Genomic DNA, 19,642 nt, shown 5'->3' with positions numbered 1-19,642 from the left:
AAGAAATGTACTAGTGTTTGATATTCTCCCCACATAGAAAGTCTTGAAAAGGTAAAAAATGACCAGCTAATGGGCTGCAGAGTTAGCTCAACAGCCAGAGCAAATGCTTTACGTGCAGGAAGCTTAGGTTCCTTGATTCCTGGCACTCTGGTTCCCCCTTAATACCAGAAACAATTTAGAGCACTGAGCTTTGGAGTAACTACTGAGCACCATTAAGAGTAGCCCAAAGACCAACTTTCTAAAATAGATTTTTAGTACATAATTAACACTGCATTTTTTAGAAATTATACTTAAAAACTTAATGGTACTTTAGAGATAGTAATTATCCAGCTACATATATTTTATACAAGATAATTTTTCTTAAAATTTATAAAGCTGTTTCTATAAATCATATGGGAGTATAATTCTTAACATTGTGCCTCTTTTTCTTTAGGTAGCAATTATAGTGAAAAATGTGATGTCTTCAGCTGGGGTATTATCCTTTGGGAAGTAATAACACGACGGAAACCCTTTGATGAGATTGGTGGCCCAGCCTTCCGTATCATGTGGGCCGTTCATAATGGTTCGTGAAAGTTTTTCATACATTTTGTGTGTTTTCTATTTGAAAAAAATTGTATTTATCCCTAATATTAACTCCTCTTGAAATTAGGAACCTTCCTACTAATGTCACCATCTGGGTAATTGCATAAAGCTGACAGTTCTCAGGTCGTGCATGTTTGGTTCACAAATACCAAAGATCTGCTTCTCATAAGACTCATTTGGAAGTCAGTGAATATACCACAGATAACATTTTTTTTTTTAATGAAAGCTGATTTCTCAAGACATTTTGAGAAAATTTTGAAATTAACCATAAGTACCGTTCAGGAAAGATATTGGGAACCTTGGGGCCAGAAAGATAGTACTTGGCCAACCCTATTTTGACTCCAGGCACGGTATTAGTCCCCTGAATACCGCCAAGAATGATCCCTGAGCACGAGACAGGAGTAAGCCCTAAGTACAGCTAAACATGCCCCTAAAACCAAAAATAAAAACAAATAAGATATCAGGGACTAGAGAGTAATTTCAAGTGGTCTTAGTGCATGTTTTAAGCGTAGTACCTGGCACCACATAGTTCAGAAGGCATTTCTGGGCATTCATTTATTTATTCTTTCTTTTTTTTTTAAACTGTATTTTAACTCCATGATTTGCAAAGTTGTTTATAATGCAGTTATTACGGGCATTCAGTGTTTCAGTACCAAACCCAGTATCGGTGTACCCTTTCTTCCACCGTTGTTTCCAATTGGATTCGCCTGAGTACTGCCCGGTGTGGCCCCAAAATAACAAGAATAACAACAATAATAGAGAAAATTCTGAATTTGCTGGATGGACCCAATCACTCATTTTTTCATTATGAGACAGAATTAAAGAAACAGACACTATTCAGAAGAGGTGGGAGAAGGAAGGCGCATAAAAAGCTGATTGGTGCGGAAGGAGCTGGATTCTTGACTTTCTTGGGCATCTCCTTTCCCCCCATTCTTAAAATGGAGAAGGGGTCGTCTGTGCATTCCTAGAGGGCAGGGGCTTATCTGCTTCATCTGTTTTGCCCTAGGACAGCTCAACTTGGAAAAGGTATTAACGCCCCCCCCCCCCCCCCAGCCTGCACCCTTTAGCAGTTTATATTGCTTACCATAATGAAATGGCTAATGACATACATTATCAAAAAATACTTCAATGAAAGAAAAATTGTGAAAATTGTTAAATCTCACCATGGGATCACTAAGTCCTTGTCTGAGAGTTAACTGAGCTGTTAGTTGCTCGTTGAGCCTTCTCTCTTATTAATTTCATTTACTGAGTATAGTTGGCCTCTATGTTACTTTCCCATCTAATCTGGTATGCTCCTATTGAGATGACATTATTCTGGAATTTGGAGGTGTTGTACTCCAGGAACTCAACAATCTGTAGAATTGGGCCGATGAGTTTGCATGGCAGTGGCTGTGTGATATGGGTGTGGTTGCTGGGGCTTCTGGAAGTATGGGGGTTTGCTGGGAGGCTGCCTGACTCTACTAAAAAAAAAAACCCAAAGTTTGCAACCTGAAAACTGGTGTGCCTGTGATTTTCATCAGTCTGGTATCTACAGACATTCGTCATGAAGCAGTAGAGATGGGCTGTTGGCATGATTGCAGCTGTGGGCTGTGGGTGCAGCTGCTGGGACTGCTGCAGGCCAGGGTCTCTGCCCACCCACCTCCCAAGAGCATTCCAGAGTTTTCAGCTGGAAGAACAGTGTAACTGAGAGATTAGTCAAGAATCTGGAAAGCTGGGCCTATGAGATTACATGGCAGAGGCTGTGAAGTCCCATCACTCACATTCTTCTTCATAAGACAACCAGTAAGCCGTTATTGTTAAAATGATACAGCAAATGAATTAATCTCAGCCTGTCACCATACTACAATTAGAATTGTAAGTTAATATTTAATAGCCCAAATGCCCAAGAACAGACGACTGGTTAAAGAAACTTTGGTACATCTACACAATGGAATACTATGCAGCAGTTAGGAAAGATGAAGTCATGAAATTTGCTTATATGTGGATGGTCATAGACAGTATCATGCCAAGTGAAATGAGTCAGAAAGAGAGGGACAGACATAGAATGACTGCGCTTATTTGTGGAATATAAAATAACATAATATGGGACTGACATCCAAGAACAGTAGACAAAAGGGCCAGGAATATTGCACCATAGTTGGAAGCCTGCCTTGTGAGCTGGGGGAGAAGGTAGCTGGGATAGAGAAGGGATCACTAAGTCAATGATGGTTGGAGGGATTGTTTGGGATGGGAGATGTGTCCTGAAAGTAGATAAAGAACTAAATGTCTGTCAGTATCTATATTGCAAACCATAATCCCCCAAAGTAGAGACAGGGTATGGGGGGGAAATTGTCTGCCATAGAGGCAGGGGGAGGGTTGGGAAGGGGATGGATACTGAGGGCATTGGTGGTGAAAAACGTGCACTGGTGGAGGGATGGGAGTTTGATCATTTTATGGCTGAAACTCAAACATGAAAGCTTTGTAACTGTATCTCACAGTGATTCAAAAAAGAAAGAAAAAGTAATACAGAATGGATGAGACGAATTCAGAGCCAAAGAAAATTTGCACTTGCAAATTTTGCAAATTTCACTTGTAAATAAAAAATCAATAAAATGAAAGTATTTATAGTCTTCTCTTTATGGGAAGGTAATATACTTAGTTAACATCATAGATGATGTCATAAAAGACAAGATTTGCTCTTCAAAATCTTAAATTACAAGATTTATAAAATAGATCCATTTTTGGAAATACGTCCGTTCAAAGAAGAACACAAATTTGTGGAACCATTTAGATGGCTCAAAGAGCTGGAATTCATATACTTTCTTTTAACCCTGGCATCACATGGTTTTACCAGTACTACCAGCACTCTAGGTGTGGCCCAGAAATCAAAACCAAACAAAACATATACACCATCTTTAGATAAATATATTCTGCCCTCCCTCTCTAATTCCAATTATAGGTACTCGACCACCATTGATCAGAAATCTACCTAAACCCATCGAGAGCCTGATGACTCGTTGTTGGTCTAAAGATCCTTCTCAGCGTCCTTCAATGGAGGAAATTGTGAAAATAATGACTCACTTGATGCGGGTATAATCCTTCTTTTGAGGGGTTTGGGATTAATGGGAATTTGTTTTAGATTATGTTTTAATGAGGTATCAAAGCAATAGGGTTATTTTCCTATTTCTTCTACTTAGAACTTTTTGGTGTTTTCTGAATTAGAATGGTGTTTATAACTCATGATCAGAGAAAAACATTTTTAAAAGAAAAATCTGGTTCTCTAAAATGGGAATCCACCACCACCACCACCACCCCCACCCCCGGCCAATATCCTTAACTTAGTGGACACGTGTGTTTATTTCCTGGCTTAATGCCTCGTGGTCAGTATGGTAAAAGTTAAATTGTCATCTCTAATGTAACTGTAATACTTGCTAATTTTTTTTTTCATGTATGTAGGGTAATAGAGAAGTTGTATTCTTGAGCACATTTAAATGTTTTTTATCCTTTACTTTTCCCTTGCATATGTTAACCTTTTAATTTGCCAGTTAAACAGTTAGGACTTTGTCCTAGGACTTAAGGTTTTTTAAAAGTAGAAGAACCCTTTTTAAATGATTATTAAAATAAGTCAAACACTTTTAGAATCATATGATAAATTTGGGGCTTCTAATTTTTACCAAACTACAGACTATATCAATTAATACCTTCTATATAGGAATACCTTTTATATAGGAAGGTACCTAAATTTCAAAATCATTTACTCACTAGAAAAATCTTTAAATTTCTTAGATATAGACTAAATAATTTCCGAGATAGCCAAAGACTTAGTTATTCATTCTATTCAGAATAGCTTATGCTAAACATCTTAAATGAATCTGGCTAAAGCTTGCCAGCAAAGTTTGGGTACCAGTTATTATAGAATCCTGAAAAAAAAAAAAACAACTGTGTGTCAGGTGATAGTTGTTCAAATTATAATTGTGCTATAATGTGCTCTAATTTGAGAAAAGCAGCTCTTTTTTATTTTTCCTTCCTTACTTTCTTTGTCCAGCCGATAGCACAGCAGGTAGGGCGTTTGCATTGCACGCCAGCCACCAGGGCGACCCAGGTTCGATTCCTCCTCCCCTCTCAGAAAGCCTGGCAAGCTACTGAGAGTATCTTGCCTGCATGGCAAAACCTGGCAAGCTCCCTGGGACATATCGGATATGCCAAACACAGTAACGATAAATCTCATAATGGAAACATTACTGGGCCCACTTGAGCAAATCGATGAACAACGGGAGAACAGTGCTACAGTGCTACTTTCTTTGGCAGTTATTTTCAAAACTATGTCTCCAAAGTCAGAGGAAAAGCCATGCCAATCCTCTTAATATTCAAAATATCAGAGCTGATGTTGTCTCAGAGACATCTAGTTTTTCCAAATCATTATTTCAGCAATATAGAAATTGACACCACTGCTATGAGAACATAAGTAAGTTTCATGTAATGATAATGTATTATACCATTTCATCCACATTCTGTAGATAAATATTTGCTGTTGCCTTCAAAACTCTCCCAGCCCTGTGTAAAATCGATATTGTAATTGCAGGACATTCATTGGTCATTGTTGAAATTTTGAAGAGAGCACATTATTGTCATCTGCGTAAAATTTTTAAAATGATTAATATAGTATCCCTTAGGGAAAATAAAGCAGCAGTTTTGCACCACAAGGAAATAATTCTAATGTTCTGTGCAAGTGAGTTTTCACATAATTTTTGTGTATCAAATAAATTTTAAATTATAATTTTTCTTTTTATATATATATAGTACTTTCCAGGAGCAGATGAGCCATTACAATATCCTTGTCAGTTTTCAGATGAAGGCCAGAGCAACTCTGCCACCAGTACAGGTAAATAGATAGTTCGGGAGATTTTTATTTTGTTGTTGTCGTTCTCTCCAGTCCTATGAAATTGCAATCAAGAAGCAATGAATGATAACCTCGTTTGCATTTTAATTTCTTCATTTCATATGATTGACTGCAATTTTAGTTTCCAGGTGCATCAGGCTTCATGAAGATACTCAAGATTAGAGAGTTAGTGATGACGTGCTTCTAGGTCTTTGAATTTTTGCATTGTTGGATATTAAAATATTGTATATAGTAAGAGTGTCATTCTTTATTTGAAAAATAATTTTACACAGATAATGCTTGATCTAAATTTATTCAAAATTATTGCATTATATATGTTTTTTATGTCACTGGAGCGATAGCACAGCGGGTAGGGTGTTTGCCTTGCACATGGCCGACCTGGGTTCTATTCCTCCATCCCTCGGAGAGCCCAACAAGCTACCAAGAGTATCCTGCCCGCATCGCAGAGCCTGGCATGCTTCCCATGGCATATTCGATATGCCAAAAACAGTAACAAGAAGTCTCACAATGGAGACGTTACTGGTGCCTGCTCGAGCAAATCATGAACAACGGGAGGATAGTGCTACAGTGCTATAGATGTATTTCATAAACTTACCATGAATACCCTGTTGGGGGTGGGGGGTTATAGAAAAATCCACAGAGTCTTACTTAAGTAGCTATCAAAGTTCTCAGTTTTGGAATTAAGTGATAATGAGATTTGTAATTTCCACCAGTAAAAAAGATTATAGAAATAATACTTAGAAAAAAGTATACTTCTTAAAAATACATTGGATTTTATTCTAAGGAATTGAAAAGGTATATGTGTGTATATACATTTACTCTGTACTTAAAAATAACTATATTGTTAGCTGTTTTAGTGTTCGGCTATGTGGTCCCAATTTCAAACTTAAAAATTTAAAGACTTTCTCTGAAATTTAGAAATTTAAATTTTAAAGTACATTTCTGTTAAATTTTATTTACTTGCTTCTCCTAATCACCTCTAAAATCGCTCTTCATACTGTGACCTCTGTTGTTTCATTTTTGCTGCCTTTTCATTCGCCCTGAGTTCTTAGATTCTTCCCTCATCCTCTCACGCTCTACTGGTCTCAGCAGTTTTCTCTCTATCTCTTGAAGCATCAAGTTAATTTTTGTTTTATTTTGGTTTGGGGTACACCCTGCAGTGCTCAGGGCTTACTCCTCCTGGCTGTGCAGTCAGGGGTCATTCTTGGCAGGTTTTGTAGGACTTTGTGGGGTGTTGGAGATCAGATTCAGGTTAGCTGTATGAAAGGCAAATGTTTTACCTGCTATACTATCTCTCTGACCCCTTGAATCATTAATTTTATCCTAGCTTCTCACTTTTGGCATCATTCCCAGAACATGTGTAGTCAATATCTGCATTCTTTAGCTTTTCTCATCCCATTCTCTTGTGACTTTTACCACAACTCCAGAATTGCTCTACTTTAAAGAGAGAGAGGGGTGGGAGGGAGTGTGGGGAGGTAGGGGTGGTTGACACACAGGACATGACTTCCCCAGGGGTGTTATGAGCCACCAGGATACAACCTGGTACTTGAGGGTTGTGTGCTGCTGGATTGTGTGCTTGTCAACTCAGGGCCTTTGACAAGCAAAGCAAGTGCTCCAGTTTTTTGACGTATTTTCCCAGTCCAGAATTGCTCTATCGAGGTCACCAAGACCTCCTCTTTACTAAATACATATGTATGAACAAATATTAATAAAAGTTCTCTGTTCTTGCTCTCAGTAGCCTTTGACACAGTTTATTACTCTCTCACTGTACTTTTGTATAATGTATCCTAAGAAATAATCATTTTTGACTCTTAGAAGAGTACTTAGATGTTTTGGTTTCTTGGGGGAAGGTGAAGGGAACTCTTTAATTTAAAATGAATTCATTGGAATATGTTAATCTTAAAAATCATATCTATTCTAGTCTTGCTAGATTATAAAAATGTTTAAGTTGCATGTTTTTGGATGAATTCTCAGTTTATAGTCATAAATATTTTTACTTTCTAGGTTCATTCATGGACATCACGTCTACAAATACCAGTAATAAAAGTGACACTAATATGGAACAAGTTCCAGCAACAAATGATACTATCAAACGCTTGGAATCAAAATTATTGAAAAACCAGGCAAAGCAACAGGTTTGTTTTGTTATTTAAATGAAAAGTCGTGTCTCATTAGTGCTCATAATATTAATAACTGAAATTATTACTCTTTTATATACACATTTTGAGTCTTCTCCCTGAAGCATACAGAAAAATTTTAATAAATACAATAAGATGTCTCTTGCCTTTGATACTAGATTGTTTTCTCTTCCAATGATTGTTGTCTTTGATGTTAAAATTATGCAAAGTGGGTGTTTTTTTAACCACACTACCCAGTTGAAGGGCTTTTCCTAAATATGTTATTTTATGCAGTTCAGTTTATTATATTTTCTCTGTTATTGGTTTAAAAGTATCCTGTGGAGTGTTTCATTCACTTGGCCAGAGTTAATAAAAATCACTATTAATTTGGACATACAACTCCTAACTCCAGTAATAAACCATTCCCTAAAGTAAAAATCTGAAACTTGCTCTACCTTCCCCCTTGCAGCTCCCTCTATATGAAAGTTCCCTCATGCAGCCTAGAACAGAATCAATAAGAATCCCAGTTGGTATATCCCTCCTAAGCTGCTCAGGATTTTTGATCTCAAGAAATTCAGTAATTCAAATTGACCTGTAATCTTAACAGAGTGAATCTGGACGTTTAAGCTTGGGAGCTTCCCGTGGGAGCAGCATAGAGAGCTTGCCCCCAACCTCCGAGGGCAAGAGGATGAGTGCTGACATGTCTGAAATAGAAGCCAGGATCGCTGCAACGGCAGGTAAAGAGGAACTAAAAATCTAAGAAACTGAAAATGGTAATATCAGGATTTGGGGTTTTGTTTTTGTTGTAATTTTGTTGCGAGGCTTGGCAGTACTCAGGGCTTACTCCTAGTTTAGGATTGCCCTGGGAGCTTCTGCCGTGCAGGGATTGAACTGGGGTCAGCCACATATAAGGCAAGTTCCTTAACCCCTGTTTTCTTTATCCCCTCTGTATTAAAATTTTTTAAGGGGCAAAGTAGACTTAAGACATATTTTTCATGCTTTTAAGAATTGATAAGTTTCAAATGCCATATAAGGAAAATATGTCATAAAAGTTTTTGGATTGGGACCAGAGCAGTAGATAGCTCAAAGGACTGGAACACATGTGTTACATGCAGGAGCTTCGGAATTGATCTCTGGTACCACATGTCTCATGAGTTCTACCAGGTTTGGTCCAAAGAGAAAACATGAAAAATTATTTAGGTCAGAAAATATACTTTCCAAATTACAGATCTAATCAAATAGAATTTTATTAAGCAAGAACTGGAAATCCAAGTGAGAAATTAAAATTAGGCAAACCTGGAATGTTTTGGAGGATTTTGAGTGACTCTCCTAGAATCTTTTGCTAGACTCAAATATTAGCAAATATTTTGAGGTTAGCAAAAAGTGTTTAGACCCAAATATGATTAGACCTTACTTATTTCTCCCTTTCAAGAGTAGAAGTAACTGAGTTGATTGTAGTTAATTATTTAAAATGTAAGATGAAAGAGCATGGGTATGTTATTCCTTCTTGGAAAAGGCTAACTTTTAAATGCAGTATGTCACTTCATTGAGTGATTCATTATGTAGGAACTGATTGGCACAAAAGAGGTGCGTGCTTTGTTACTTGAGCAAAGTGACAACCTTTCCTAACTAGATTTTATTGCTATAATGGAGCGATAGCACAGCGGTAGGGCGTTCGCCTTACAAGTGGCCAACATGGCCGACCCGAGTTCGATTCCTCCGCCCCTCTCGGAGAGCCCTGCAAGCTACTGAGAGTATTCGATATGCCAGACACAGTAACAACAAAGTCTCCAATGGAGACGTTACTGGGCCCGCTCGAGCAAATCGACGATCAACGGGAGGGCCTTTACCTTACCTTACCTATAATGCTAGTTTAATTTTTTTATAGTTTCTCCAGAAATGGAGGGAGCTGATTATAAAAATAAATGTGTTTCTGTGTATAAAAATTGGGAATATAAATAAACCTCTGAAAAAGTGTCCTATAATTGCCCCACTCAGAGATAACCCAGTTAACATGTTTGTGTGGTCTGTAATTATGTGTGTGTACACTTGTGTATTTGCGTTTATATTTTTTTAACTTAGCTAACCAATTGTCTTAAAGACACTTTGTTGTTATTTGTGTTTTCTCCTAAATAGAACATTCTCCTTTCTGTGAAGTTCTTTTCAGGAAGACGTTGTCCAAAGGATAGAACTTCATACTGTTCTTGGTTCCAACTAGTCATAATCACTGATTTTTATCAGTTGTCATTAGAATCAGTTAAATACAACAAGATCCCAGTTTATAACTTTATTCTTTACTCAAGCAGATCTGGAGGCTTAGAGGTATCCTCCAACTTGGTTTTTATAACTCTTCGTCATCACAGTTAGGCAGCCAAAGGGAAGAATTAGGATATATTTATTCAGGCTATTGTGAAGAGCTCTCTAAGATGTCACTCCTAACAACAACTGCTTTGATGTCATTTACCATAGTAGTATTATGGTCATATGACTCTTAAGATGAGGAAGGATCTCTTGTCTTTTCATCTAGGAGGATTGCTCTTCCACATAAGAGGAAGAATCAAGATTGGCAGGGTTCTAGCAGTCTCTGCCACATAGATTTTTAGGATTGATTAATTTAAATTGTTGCCTACTCTCAAGCTCTTCTTAATAGTGGTCTTTCATGTTCTGTGCACTGAGGGTATCTCAATGAAGTTTCAAAGGAGTAGTACATAAAGGACAGTCCTTTACCCTTTTAAATTCAGGGATATTATTCAGAATAATCCTGCCAAACACTGACTGCTCCTCTAAACCAGAAAGCAGTATAATTTTGTCTTTGCTAGTATTGATTTTTCAATCAAGTAGTGATCCATGATTGATTATAAAATATTTCCTTAGATTAAAGAAACCACACACATTAAATTATCCTGTTTTTATGTTTACATGTGTAGGACAAAGGTTTTTGAACACCTTTTGAACTCTACACAATTCACATATTTAGTGAACTGTCTCACTTTTAAAGGTTCATATTCTGCATGTTCAGTACTATTCACGGTTAACAGAATGTATCCTAAGCTTTGGAAATTATAGTAAATAAAGTCTGCTGGAACTGTGTATAAATGTAATTGTATGCATTGCATATTTTGATTCAGTAATTATTAATCGATGAATTTTACTTTATAGCACACTTCAGGAAACATCTAATTTGAACACGTTACACTATGTGTAATTTTTAAAAGTCATGGCAGCTTATTTCTTATTAACTCATCATTCTTCCCACTTTTACCACCTCATTGTACATCACTGGTTACACTTACAAAGATTGTTTCTACGAAGATGTTTGAACTTTACTTTCTTCATCACTCTGCAGCTTTGTGTGTGTCTGTCCGATTTTCTTTCCTGCTAATTAAAGCCAGTATGTGAAACATTGTGTGTTGGTAGTTTGCTCTTTAATCATGCCTTTCCCAAGCATGGATGAAAAGTTAGATTGTTCTGCATGTCAGTCTGCATGAAGTGTTATTAACATAACTATTTGAAAATTATTCTGTTTTCATAATCGTTTTCTGTGTTACTATTTGTGGTTGTTTGCATGTATACTGTATATATGTGTTTTTGCAGCCTATTCCAAGCCTAAACGGGGCCACCGTAAAACCGCTTCATTTGGCAACATTCTGGATGTCCCTGAGATCGTCATATCAGGTATCATAGACCACCTGAGTTGGTCTAGTAGCTGCGGAACCGGAGTAATGATCCCTGGTACTTGCAAAATGCTTCTTGCTCCAATTTTTTAGGATGTGAAAATAGATACCTTGCATGCAGTAACATGGGAGACAGTTTACGTTTCAGGTCTCCAATGAAAATAAAGTAGGACGCAAAATAAACCTTTCCACAAAACAAACATCATCTCAGAAATCTGATAGAACCTCCTCTCATCTTTAAGTGAGCAGGATACAGATTTTTTTCCTACCCAACAGAAAGAGGAAACACTATTTAAAACTAAAACTATATGTTGTCTTTGGTTCTTTTCCTTCCTTGTTAATACTTTCTGGTTTCTGTCTAGGCTTTCAGCCCCAGACTCTTTCTGTTGGTAGCAAGTAAAATACAAACCTGAGAAAAGAGTTGCTTAATACACTTGGCTTCACCTAGAAAACAGAACAAAGTGAAACTGGTAATATTCAATATTTGCTGTTTTGCATGGTATCTTGTCAAGAAATCATAGTCGGGGCTGGAGCAATAGCACAGCGGGTAGGGCCTTGTACCCAGCTGACCTAGGTTCGATTCCCAGCATCCCATATGGTCCCCCGAGCACCGCCAGGAGTAATTCCTGAGTGCATGAACCAGGAGTAACTCCTGTGCATCGCTTGGTGTGACCCAAAAAGCAACAAAAAAAAAAGAAAAAGAAACAAAAAGAAATCATAGTCAATTCTGATTCTTCTATAAATATGAGATTTTCTGTAAATATAAGTATCTTTTTATACCTCACACTAAGTATTTAGTATCTCAAATTGGTAAATTGCTTTTATTTTTTATGGTGATCATTTCATAGGTGACTCTAAATTACCATTATTTGATCAGAACTGAATGTCATATGTGACCTTCAGATATTTATCAAAATGATCATTCCTTTCTCCCAAATTTTGACATGGAAGTACACCATTTTTCCCACATAAATTAGTTGATGTGATTTGTGTCTTCTTCAGCACTCTATATTCTGTGTATGGTTGTGCTTTTTGGCAGAATATTGTTTGTAGTTAAATACCTAATGTTTCTCTTAGTAAAATGAAAACTGCAGATAAAGACCAAATATATTTTTGTTAATAAGGATTTTATCAGCAGTCTTTGAGTGCTTTACAAATAGTATTTAATAAATCTTCCTTATATTAAGTGAATAAACTGTTGAGGTGTACTAACCAGAAAATAAAATAAAAAATATACACTATACTTGTCTTAGGATCTGTTGTATAGATCAATTTATTTTATATTAGTAATTTTTGTCACTCATCGGAGTAGTTTACTTTATGGCATTGTCATTGTTGCTACTCGGTACAGTTGCTCTATTTCTCACATAATAATTTATTTTATTGAATCATAGCAATTACTGGAATTTTTAAAAGTCTGAGATCATTCTACCATTAAGGTTGAATGGTACAGTGTTTAAAGGAACAATTTGACTAAAGAAGTGGCAACATTAAATTTATAGTGTTGAGGGCCAAAAAGAGTACAACAAATAATAGGTTGCTTGCCTTACATGCAGCTGACCTGGGTCTGATCCCTGTCACCACCCCCATATGTTCATTCCCCCAAGCACTACCAGGAGTGATCTCTGAATTTAGAACCAGGAACAAACCCTGAACACCTCTCAGTGTGGCCATAAGGAACAAAGTAAAGGTACATACTATTAAACTGTTACTACCTTAAATACTTAAGGGAGTCAAGAAAATTTAGCAAATACCTGCATGGTCTCAATCTTGTTCTGATGGCTAAGAATAAAGAAGGCACATACTCAGTGTCATAAAATCAGTACAGTAGAAGAGCGAGGGAGAGAGAAGAGGGAAAAGGATAATTGGTTCTCAACAGCATGGATTTATGCCGCCCCCCCCCCCCCTCCATGCCCAAACATTTGGAATCATTTTTGGTTGTTACTATCACCAGGCACCATTAGCCTGCAGTGGCTATAGTCAGGGATGATGCCAGACTTGCCACAATGTTCCTACTGTATCCCATAACCAACCCCAAATATCAACAGTGCAGATATTGAGAAACTGATTAGGTGTTTTTTTTTGGGGGGGGGGGTTGTTTGTTTGTTTTGTTTTTTGTGTGTGTGGCTTACAAAGTAGTTTAAATTGTATCATCCTGTTTGGCCTTTATAAGTAAGCTAGGTTATCAGCAAGCACTTTATCACTGAGCCACATCCCAGCCACATCCCAGTTCTTCTGACTCCAAATCAAATCTGTTTCCTCCTCTTCTGTTTGAGTCAGAGAAGTGAGGATAATTCTTCCTCATTTCTCAATGCTCCCGTTAGGAGAGCTCTTTAAGCGGATATGCTCTTTTACAATTTTAAGTACATATGGTGTCAGTGAACTCTCATTTTGCACCTAAATGCCTGAGCAACATTGCTCAAACGTAAATAGTACTCAGTAATTTATAAAGTGTTCTTGTTAGATTGTTTTGCTTCTAGATGTCCAAATAGTAACTTAATCAATCTTGTTCTAATAAAAGATTGCAACAGAAATCAAAAAGAACACAGACAATAGATAACTGATGACTTGCTATGTCAAATTAAATATTTCTGGGAATATCTCATGTTGTATGTGGCCATCTTAATTACAAAGGATAACAATTTAGTACATTCTAGAATTTTTTTTCAAAGTGGAATTCTAAAAGTCTGTAAATACCAAGCAGTATTTCTAAACCAAACTGGTATCATTAGCAGTTGATCCCAGTTGCAAATATTTTCCAAGATATGTTGAGAATAACCAATTTTAATGACACTTTCACCAGTAATAATATACTGAGCACTTTAGTATCCAAAAATATTCTATATACTTACTGGCTATGTACACATATAAACCATTAACCTTTTTTAAGGTGTAGCAAATTTTAAAGCACACAAAATATATGCTGTTACTTTAAGGAACTTTAAGAAGTCTTTATAATGACTAAAATGCCTAACTTACTCCTTGGTTGCCAAATTCAAATCTTGTTTCATTTTTGCTCTTCAGCACTATTGTACACTATCCCATTATTCAGATGAATAAAAGCAAGGATTCTATGTATGGCCAACAATATTCATCAGTTTAATATTCTCTTGAGTCATTAAAAATTAACCCTAAATTAGCCCTGGTTTTCCTATGTTTTCAACTACACAATTATCTTCTATGTTTAACCCTGACACAAAAGAGTAGTCCCATTTTGGTATGAAGATGTCCCTCCCTTCTCCTTTCCCTGTCCACTGGCTCTTAAAGAGTTAACTAGGTAGTCTGGCTTGTTCTTATCAGTCAAAACACAGTTAAAGAGCACAATTTACAGTATATCTCTTTTAACTGCTCTAGAGATAACTGCTTTTCACAAACTGGAAGTTTTTGATAACGCCATGTCAGCAATTCTCTCCGGGACCTTTTTTCCAGCAGCACATGTTTTCTTTGTTTTTGTTTTTTTAACAAGTATTCTTTAGTTATGGGGGGGGGGGGGGACGCTGATGTCACACCTGGCTGTGTTCAGGACTTATTCCTGGCTGCTCAGGGATCATTACTCATGGTGCTTGAGGAACCATATGCAATGCTGGGGATTGTACTGGAGTTGGTTACATGAAAGGCAGATGCCTAAACACCTGCTGCCAAGTTTTGGCAGTCGAAGACCTGGTTTTCTGAAAGGCCATTTGGGGTATGATATGTATATTTTTTTTTACTACCAAGAGGAAGCAGTTATTACTGATAAGTTTCTAACCTATTTTTGAAATCCAGTTGTTTAAAATGACTGAAGGAAGCTCTACTAAGAGTATTTTTGAAGAGGCACTTTGTCCTTCTGACATTAATAAACAACTGTATACATCCTTTTTTTTTGTGATGTGATATTTATTGCTGTTACTGCTTTTATTGCTATTTTTAAAGTTTTTTATACATTACAGTTCTGTTATAATAATAAAACTTGCAGAGTTTATTACAGAATAAAATATTCAGAACACCATTTGCAGGTTTCAAATTTTTTGATCAGACATCATTAGACATATTGCCTTTTTGTTATTGTTGTTTTTTATGCTATCATGTGTAATATAGGTATGTACATACCAAAAAACCATAAAAATGTAAAATAAATGAGTTTCAAAATTAGCATTCAGTTGCAGGAAAAATTCAGAATCAATCTAAATTTACTGAGAACACACCCAGTAATTATCATTTGCAATAACAGGAGTTTGATGTATTTTTACATTCATATTTCTAAATGATGACTAAAACTTAATATTGGAGCAACAAGTATTTGTTGATTGCAGTCCTTTTTTGGCTTTGTCTGAACTGTTTGCCAGATGGTTTCTGTGATGGTTATGCTAATTATAATGCATTGCTTAATACTGCTTGCTTTAACTCATGCTGTAGCTAGAATATTTCTTCTCATTTTATGGCATTTGTTAACTGTCAGTTCTTCTTTGATTCCTTAAGGTTTTACTCTTTTTCCCTCCTACACCACCTAGATTTGAATTTTTTGTTGTTGTTATTGCAATGGTGATGTCATGATTTCTAGACACATGTACTGGATGGTTCCCTGGATTCACAAATGTTGCTAATCTGAAAAGAGGATTCCAAACACTTTACAAGTCTGTCTCATCTAACCTAATTTTAGACTGATTGTGTTAAATGAAATGTGCCTCAAATTCTTACTAGTCATGGTTGGTGGGTCTCTGCTCTTTTGTCCTCCAGAAAGTTAAAAGTATTCACAAAAGTATCTTAGTGTTCCTGATTCAGTAGTACTTAGTTTGCTATTAGTTTACTTGTAGTGGAAAGTTGGAATTTGAAATAAAATAAAATTTGTATTGAGTATGCAGAAATTAAAAATCATAACCTAAAATGGATAAAAAGGGAGATGAATATTCAACACTTTCAAGCATGGTCATAAATTTGAATTTTTATATTTACAGCATTAAATATTGTCTGTTGTAAATTATTTGTGGTTTACATGAAAATAATGGAGGGCATGTGTTTTTAGATAGTAAACTATGTTGCTGATTGATTTAAAATAATCAGCATGGTAAGTCTGCAACTGTACCTCATGATGTCACTATTAAAAATTTTTTAAAAAATTAAAAAAAAATAATCAGCATGGGGCTGGAGCAATAGCACAGCGGGTAGGGCGTTTGCCTTGCATGCAGCCAACCCAGGTTCGATTCCCAGCATCCCATATGGTTCCCCGAGCACCGCCAGGAGTGATTCCTGAGTGCAAAGCCAGGAGTAACCCCTGAGCATTGCGGGGTGTGACCCAAAAAGCAAAAAAAAAAAAAAAATCATTATGAAAATATAAAAAAGCGTTTTTGATGTTTCCAGGAATCAAATTCTGGACTTACGCATACAGAGCATGTACTTTGCTATTCAACCTCAGACCCTGAAAATAGAAATTTTTAAGAATGAATTCTTTCTATTCATCATTCCACAGCCATTTAGAGTACATAGTCTGAATGCTGACTAGTAATTGACAAATTACATAATTTAGCCTTCAAAGCCAAAAGAATTTTGAGTATTGTGTCAGCTGTTACTCATAGTATTGTGGTGTTTCCTCTTGAGACAGCTGGTCTCTCATCTTAGAAGATAGTATATAAGCAACCCTCTCTATTCCCACATAGAAGTGCTGAGTTGAAGTTGTTATTTAATTCATTTTGCTAACATTACATTTGTAGAGTTTTTTCATAAACAATCCTTAAATACTACCAACACAGAAGCTTCTAAGAGAAAGAGAATTAACAGGAATTCCTTTCAACAAGTTACCTATTTGTTGGCAAAAGCATTCATCTGATGTAGATTATCAAGAGTTGTTCAAATAAAATCAGCAATAATTAAATAAAATTAGCAAATTCTGACAGTATTTTAATGGGATTAAGTGTGACTTGGTTTTTAAATTAAAACCTAGCATCCTTTTAGGCCCTGAAAAGAATAAGGTGTTGCTGTTGGTTGGTCAGTCATGTCTCACAACCTGTTAGCTGTCTTGATGTAGCAGCTGTAACGTAAGGCCCTTGAAATAGATGCCGTCATCACCCCAGCCCCCAAGCATTCATCTATTTAAATACATGACAGAAGATGGTGGAAGAGCGTTCAGCAGCTATTTGTGTGATAGGAGTGGTTATTGTATTAGGACATATTTTGTTGTAGGCCAGCAACTTTTGAGTTAAAATGCTGCAGCTGTTTCTTTCCTTTTCTTACATCTCTCTTTCTCTCTCTCCCTCTTTTTTTTTTTTTTAACAATAACTCACTCTTTTTCCCACAAATATTTTGTATACAAGCAGGGAGCAACAAATTCCAACTTCCTACTGTAGTCGTGCCACCTTTTATAGACTATTAAACTGTGTTTCACTGTTTCACATTTTTTATTTTTTAAAAGGCAACGGGCAGCCTAGACGTAGATCCATCCAAGACTTGACGATTACTGGAACAGAATCTGGTCAGGTAAGTGTTAACATTTGAATTCTTGTAAATGTTATTTAGAAATAATGAGCATAAAACCAGTAATTAGCTATGTTTTGTCCTTTACAAAAATAATTTTGAGTTAACATTATAATAGAGATTATTAGCACTTGAAATTAAATAGTAGAGAAAATTTAAATGTCTATATATTATTTAAATTTAAAAGTTCTGATAGTACATTGAATAACTCGTGTACTGTATATGGTTTTTACACATGCTTCAATAAGGAAGTTTTCAGCTATGTGATACAACAATCTATCATTGTCAACCAAAGTGAATTATTAGTTATCAGTTGTTTAACTTATTAAAGGATTAAATACTTCCCAAAGAGAGATTACTCCTCTAGAATCATCTAAGGCGCTCACATATTTGGAGGATTCTGACATCTTTAAACTTGTCATTCCACTGGATTTTATATTCACTGGATTTTTATTCTTATGAAATACTCTTAATATTTACTAAGCAGATGAATAAACTCTGAAAGGGTTTCTATCTTGGTTGCTAAGGGTTTTTTTTTTATTTTTCATTTTCTATTTCTGGATGCCCTTTGTTTTTTGCTGTTTTGTAGATTGATTTAGGCAGTGCCAAATTCAAGCCATTTCTTACTAGTACTGTTTTAAATAACTTTATAAAAATCAGTGGTTTTTTGTTATTGAAGTTAATAACCGTGATAACATTCATTTACATCACTTAAAATGAATATGAACTAATTACAATGTCGATTTTGTTATTAATCTGTTTTTAGATAAACTGAAATCCATTAATTTTGTGTGTAGCATACTGCATCTGACATAAAAAATCATCACAGTTTATTTTCATGTAACATTACAGTGTTGAATATTATAAGCAGTGTGATTTAACTTGATTTTTATCCCAGAAGTTTTTATTTATTTTTATAAAAGGTTCTTTGTAATCAGTAAGATTTGAGAGCTCTTTATAAGTCATCAAACTGACTAACTTAATAAAAGCCACTTAAATATCCTTGCTTTTCATTTATGTCTGAAAATATTTTTCTTACACTTCATGTGTATAGTATACAAACACATACATATGCACACACATGCATAAAATAGGTATTATATAGTTTATGTTACTAAGTTACCCACAAATCTTGATTTTGCTTATTAAAGTAGTTCTTCATACATGTTTTTATGAGATCCTGGAAATTCTGAATGGAGGTTCCCACTTTCTCCTCCTCAGATACTTAGTTTTAATCATGGTACTTGGTAATAGTTTGACATCTGGTATTTGCTTTGGTTCCTTAGAGCCTTTATGAGCTCAGCCTTCTTGACTCTTTATTATCATCACTGCATTGATATTTGCAGTTAAGAGACGCACTAGTCAAGTGTTCTCCCTTTGACTCAGACTGAGAAGCGTGCTTTAAGACAATTCAGGAGCGTCTACTAGTTGGAGTGCTTTTCTCTGTACTCCAGAATAAAGCATTGCTTTAATTCAGCATTCACCTCCTCCTAACACATCTTCCTTATTTCCTCAACAAGTTCAATAGTAAGATTGTTACTGTTACCATTTTTGTTTATTTTACATGGTTGTGAGACACCAGAACTAAGGCAGTCCAGGTTGTGGACACGCATTTGTTTATGTTCTCAATGGACTATTCAAAAAGAGTTGGAGTAAGGGTTAGTTTGATATGGAAGTAAAACCTAAGACAGGTGATGTATAAATTTTGTGTGACTAAGTTTAGGCATTGATGTAATGAAGATTACTTAAGTATTATAAAATTTAAAATGCAAAGCACCTAGTTAGGGGTGAGAATAGTGAACAATAATCTTAATGCACTATGGAAATACTTTCTTATGAAAATTTTATAAATACCTAGTAAGTCTTTTAAATTACTCATGAAAAAGTATAAACAATGAGTAAACAGATGCATGGGGGTGGTGTTTATTTAGTCCATGAAGACG

At 35.8% G+C, this 19,642-nt stretch overlaps 1 protein-coding gene across 2 annotated transcripts in view; it reads left to right on the top strand.

Moving 5' to 3' along the window:
- MAP3K7 (mitogen-activated protein kinase kinase kinase 7) overlaps positions 1 to 19,642 on the top strand; it is a 63,043-nt gene that overhangs the window by 21,853 nt on the left and 21,548 nt on the right. The window contains exons 7-13 of one of the 2 annotated variants that reach the window (XM_056125160.1): positions 434 to 562; positions 3,521 to 3,651; positions 5,362 to 5,443; positions 7,466 to 7,596; positions 8,186 to 8,315; positions 11,173 to 11,253; positions 17,638 to 17,702. In XM_056125160.1, coding sequence (XP_055981135.1) covers positions 434 to 562; positions 3,521 to 3,651; positions 5,362 to 5,443; positions 7,466 to 7,596; positions 8,186 to 8,315; positions 11,173 to 11,253; positions 17,638 to 17,702 — 749 coding nt within the window. The remainder of the gene's footprint in view (positions 1 to 433; positions 563 to 3,520; positions 3,652 to 5,361; positions 5,444 to 7,465; positions 7,597 to 8,185; positions 8,316 to 11,172; positions 11,254 to 17,637; positions 17,703 to 19,642) is intronic. The other variant, XM_056125161.1, reaches the window with a different exon arrangement.

This window comes from Sorex fumeus, unplaced genomic scaffold (genome assembly GCF_029834395.1).
Source record: "Sorex fumeus unplaced genomic scaffold, SorFum_2.1 ptg000054l, whole genome shotgun sequence".
In the NCBI taxonomy this organism is placed as follows: Eukaryota; Metazoa; Chordata; class Mammalia; order Eulipotyphla; family Soricidae; genus Sorex; species Sorex fumeus.
Note: the sequence above shows the minus strand (reverse complement) of the source record. Positions and strands in the feature narration are given on the sequence as shown.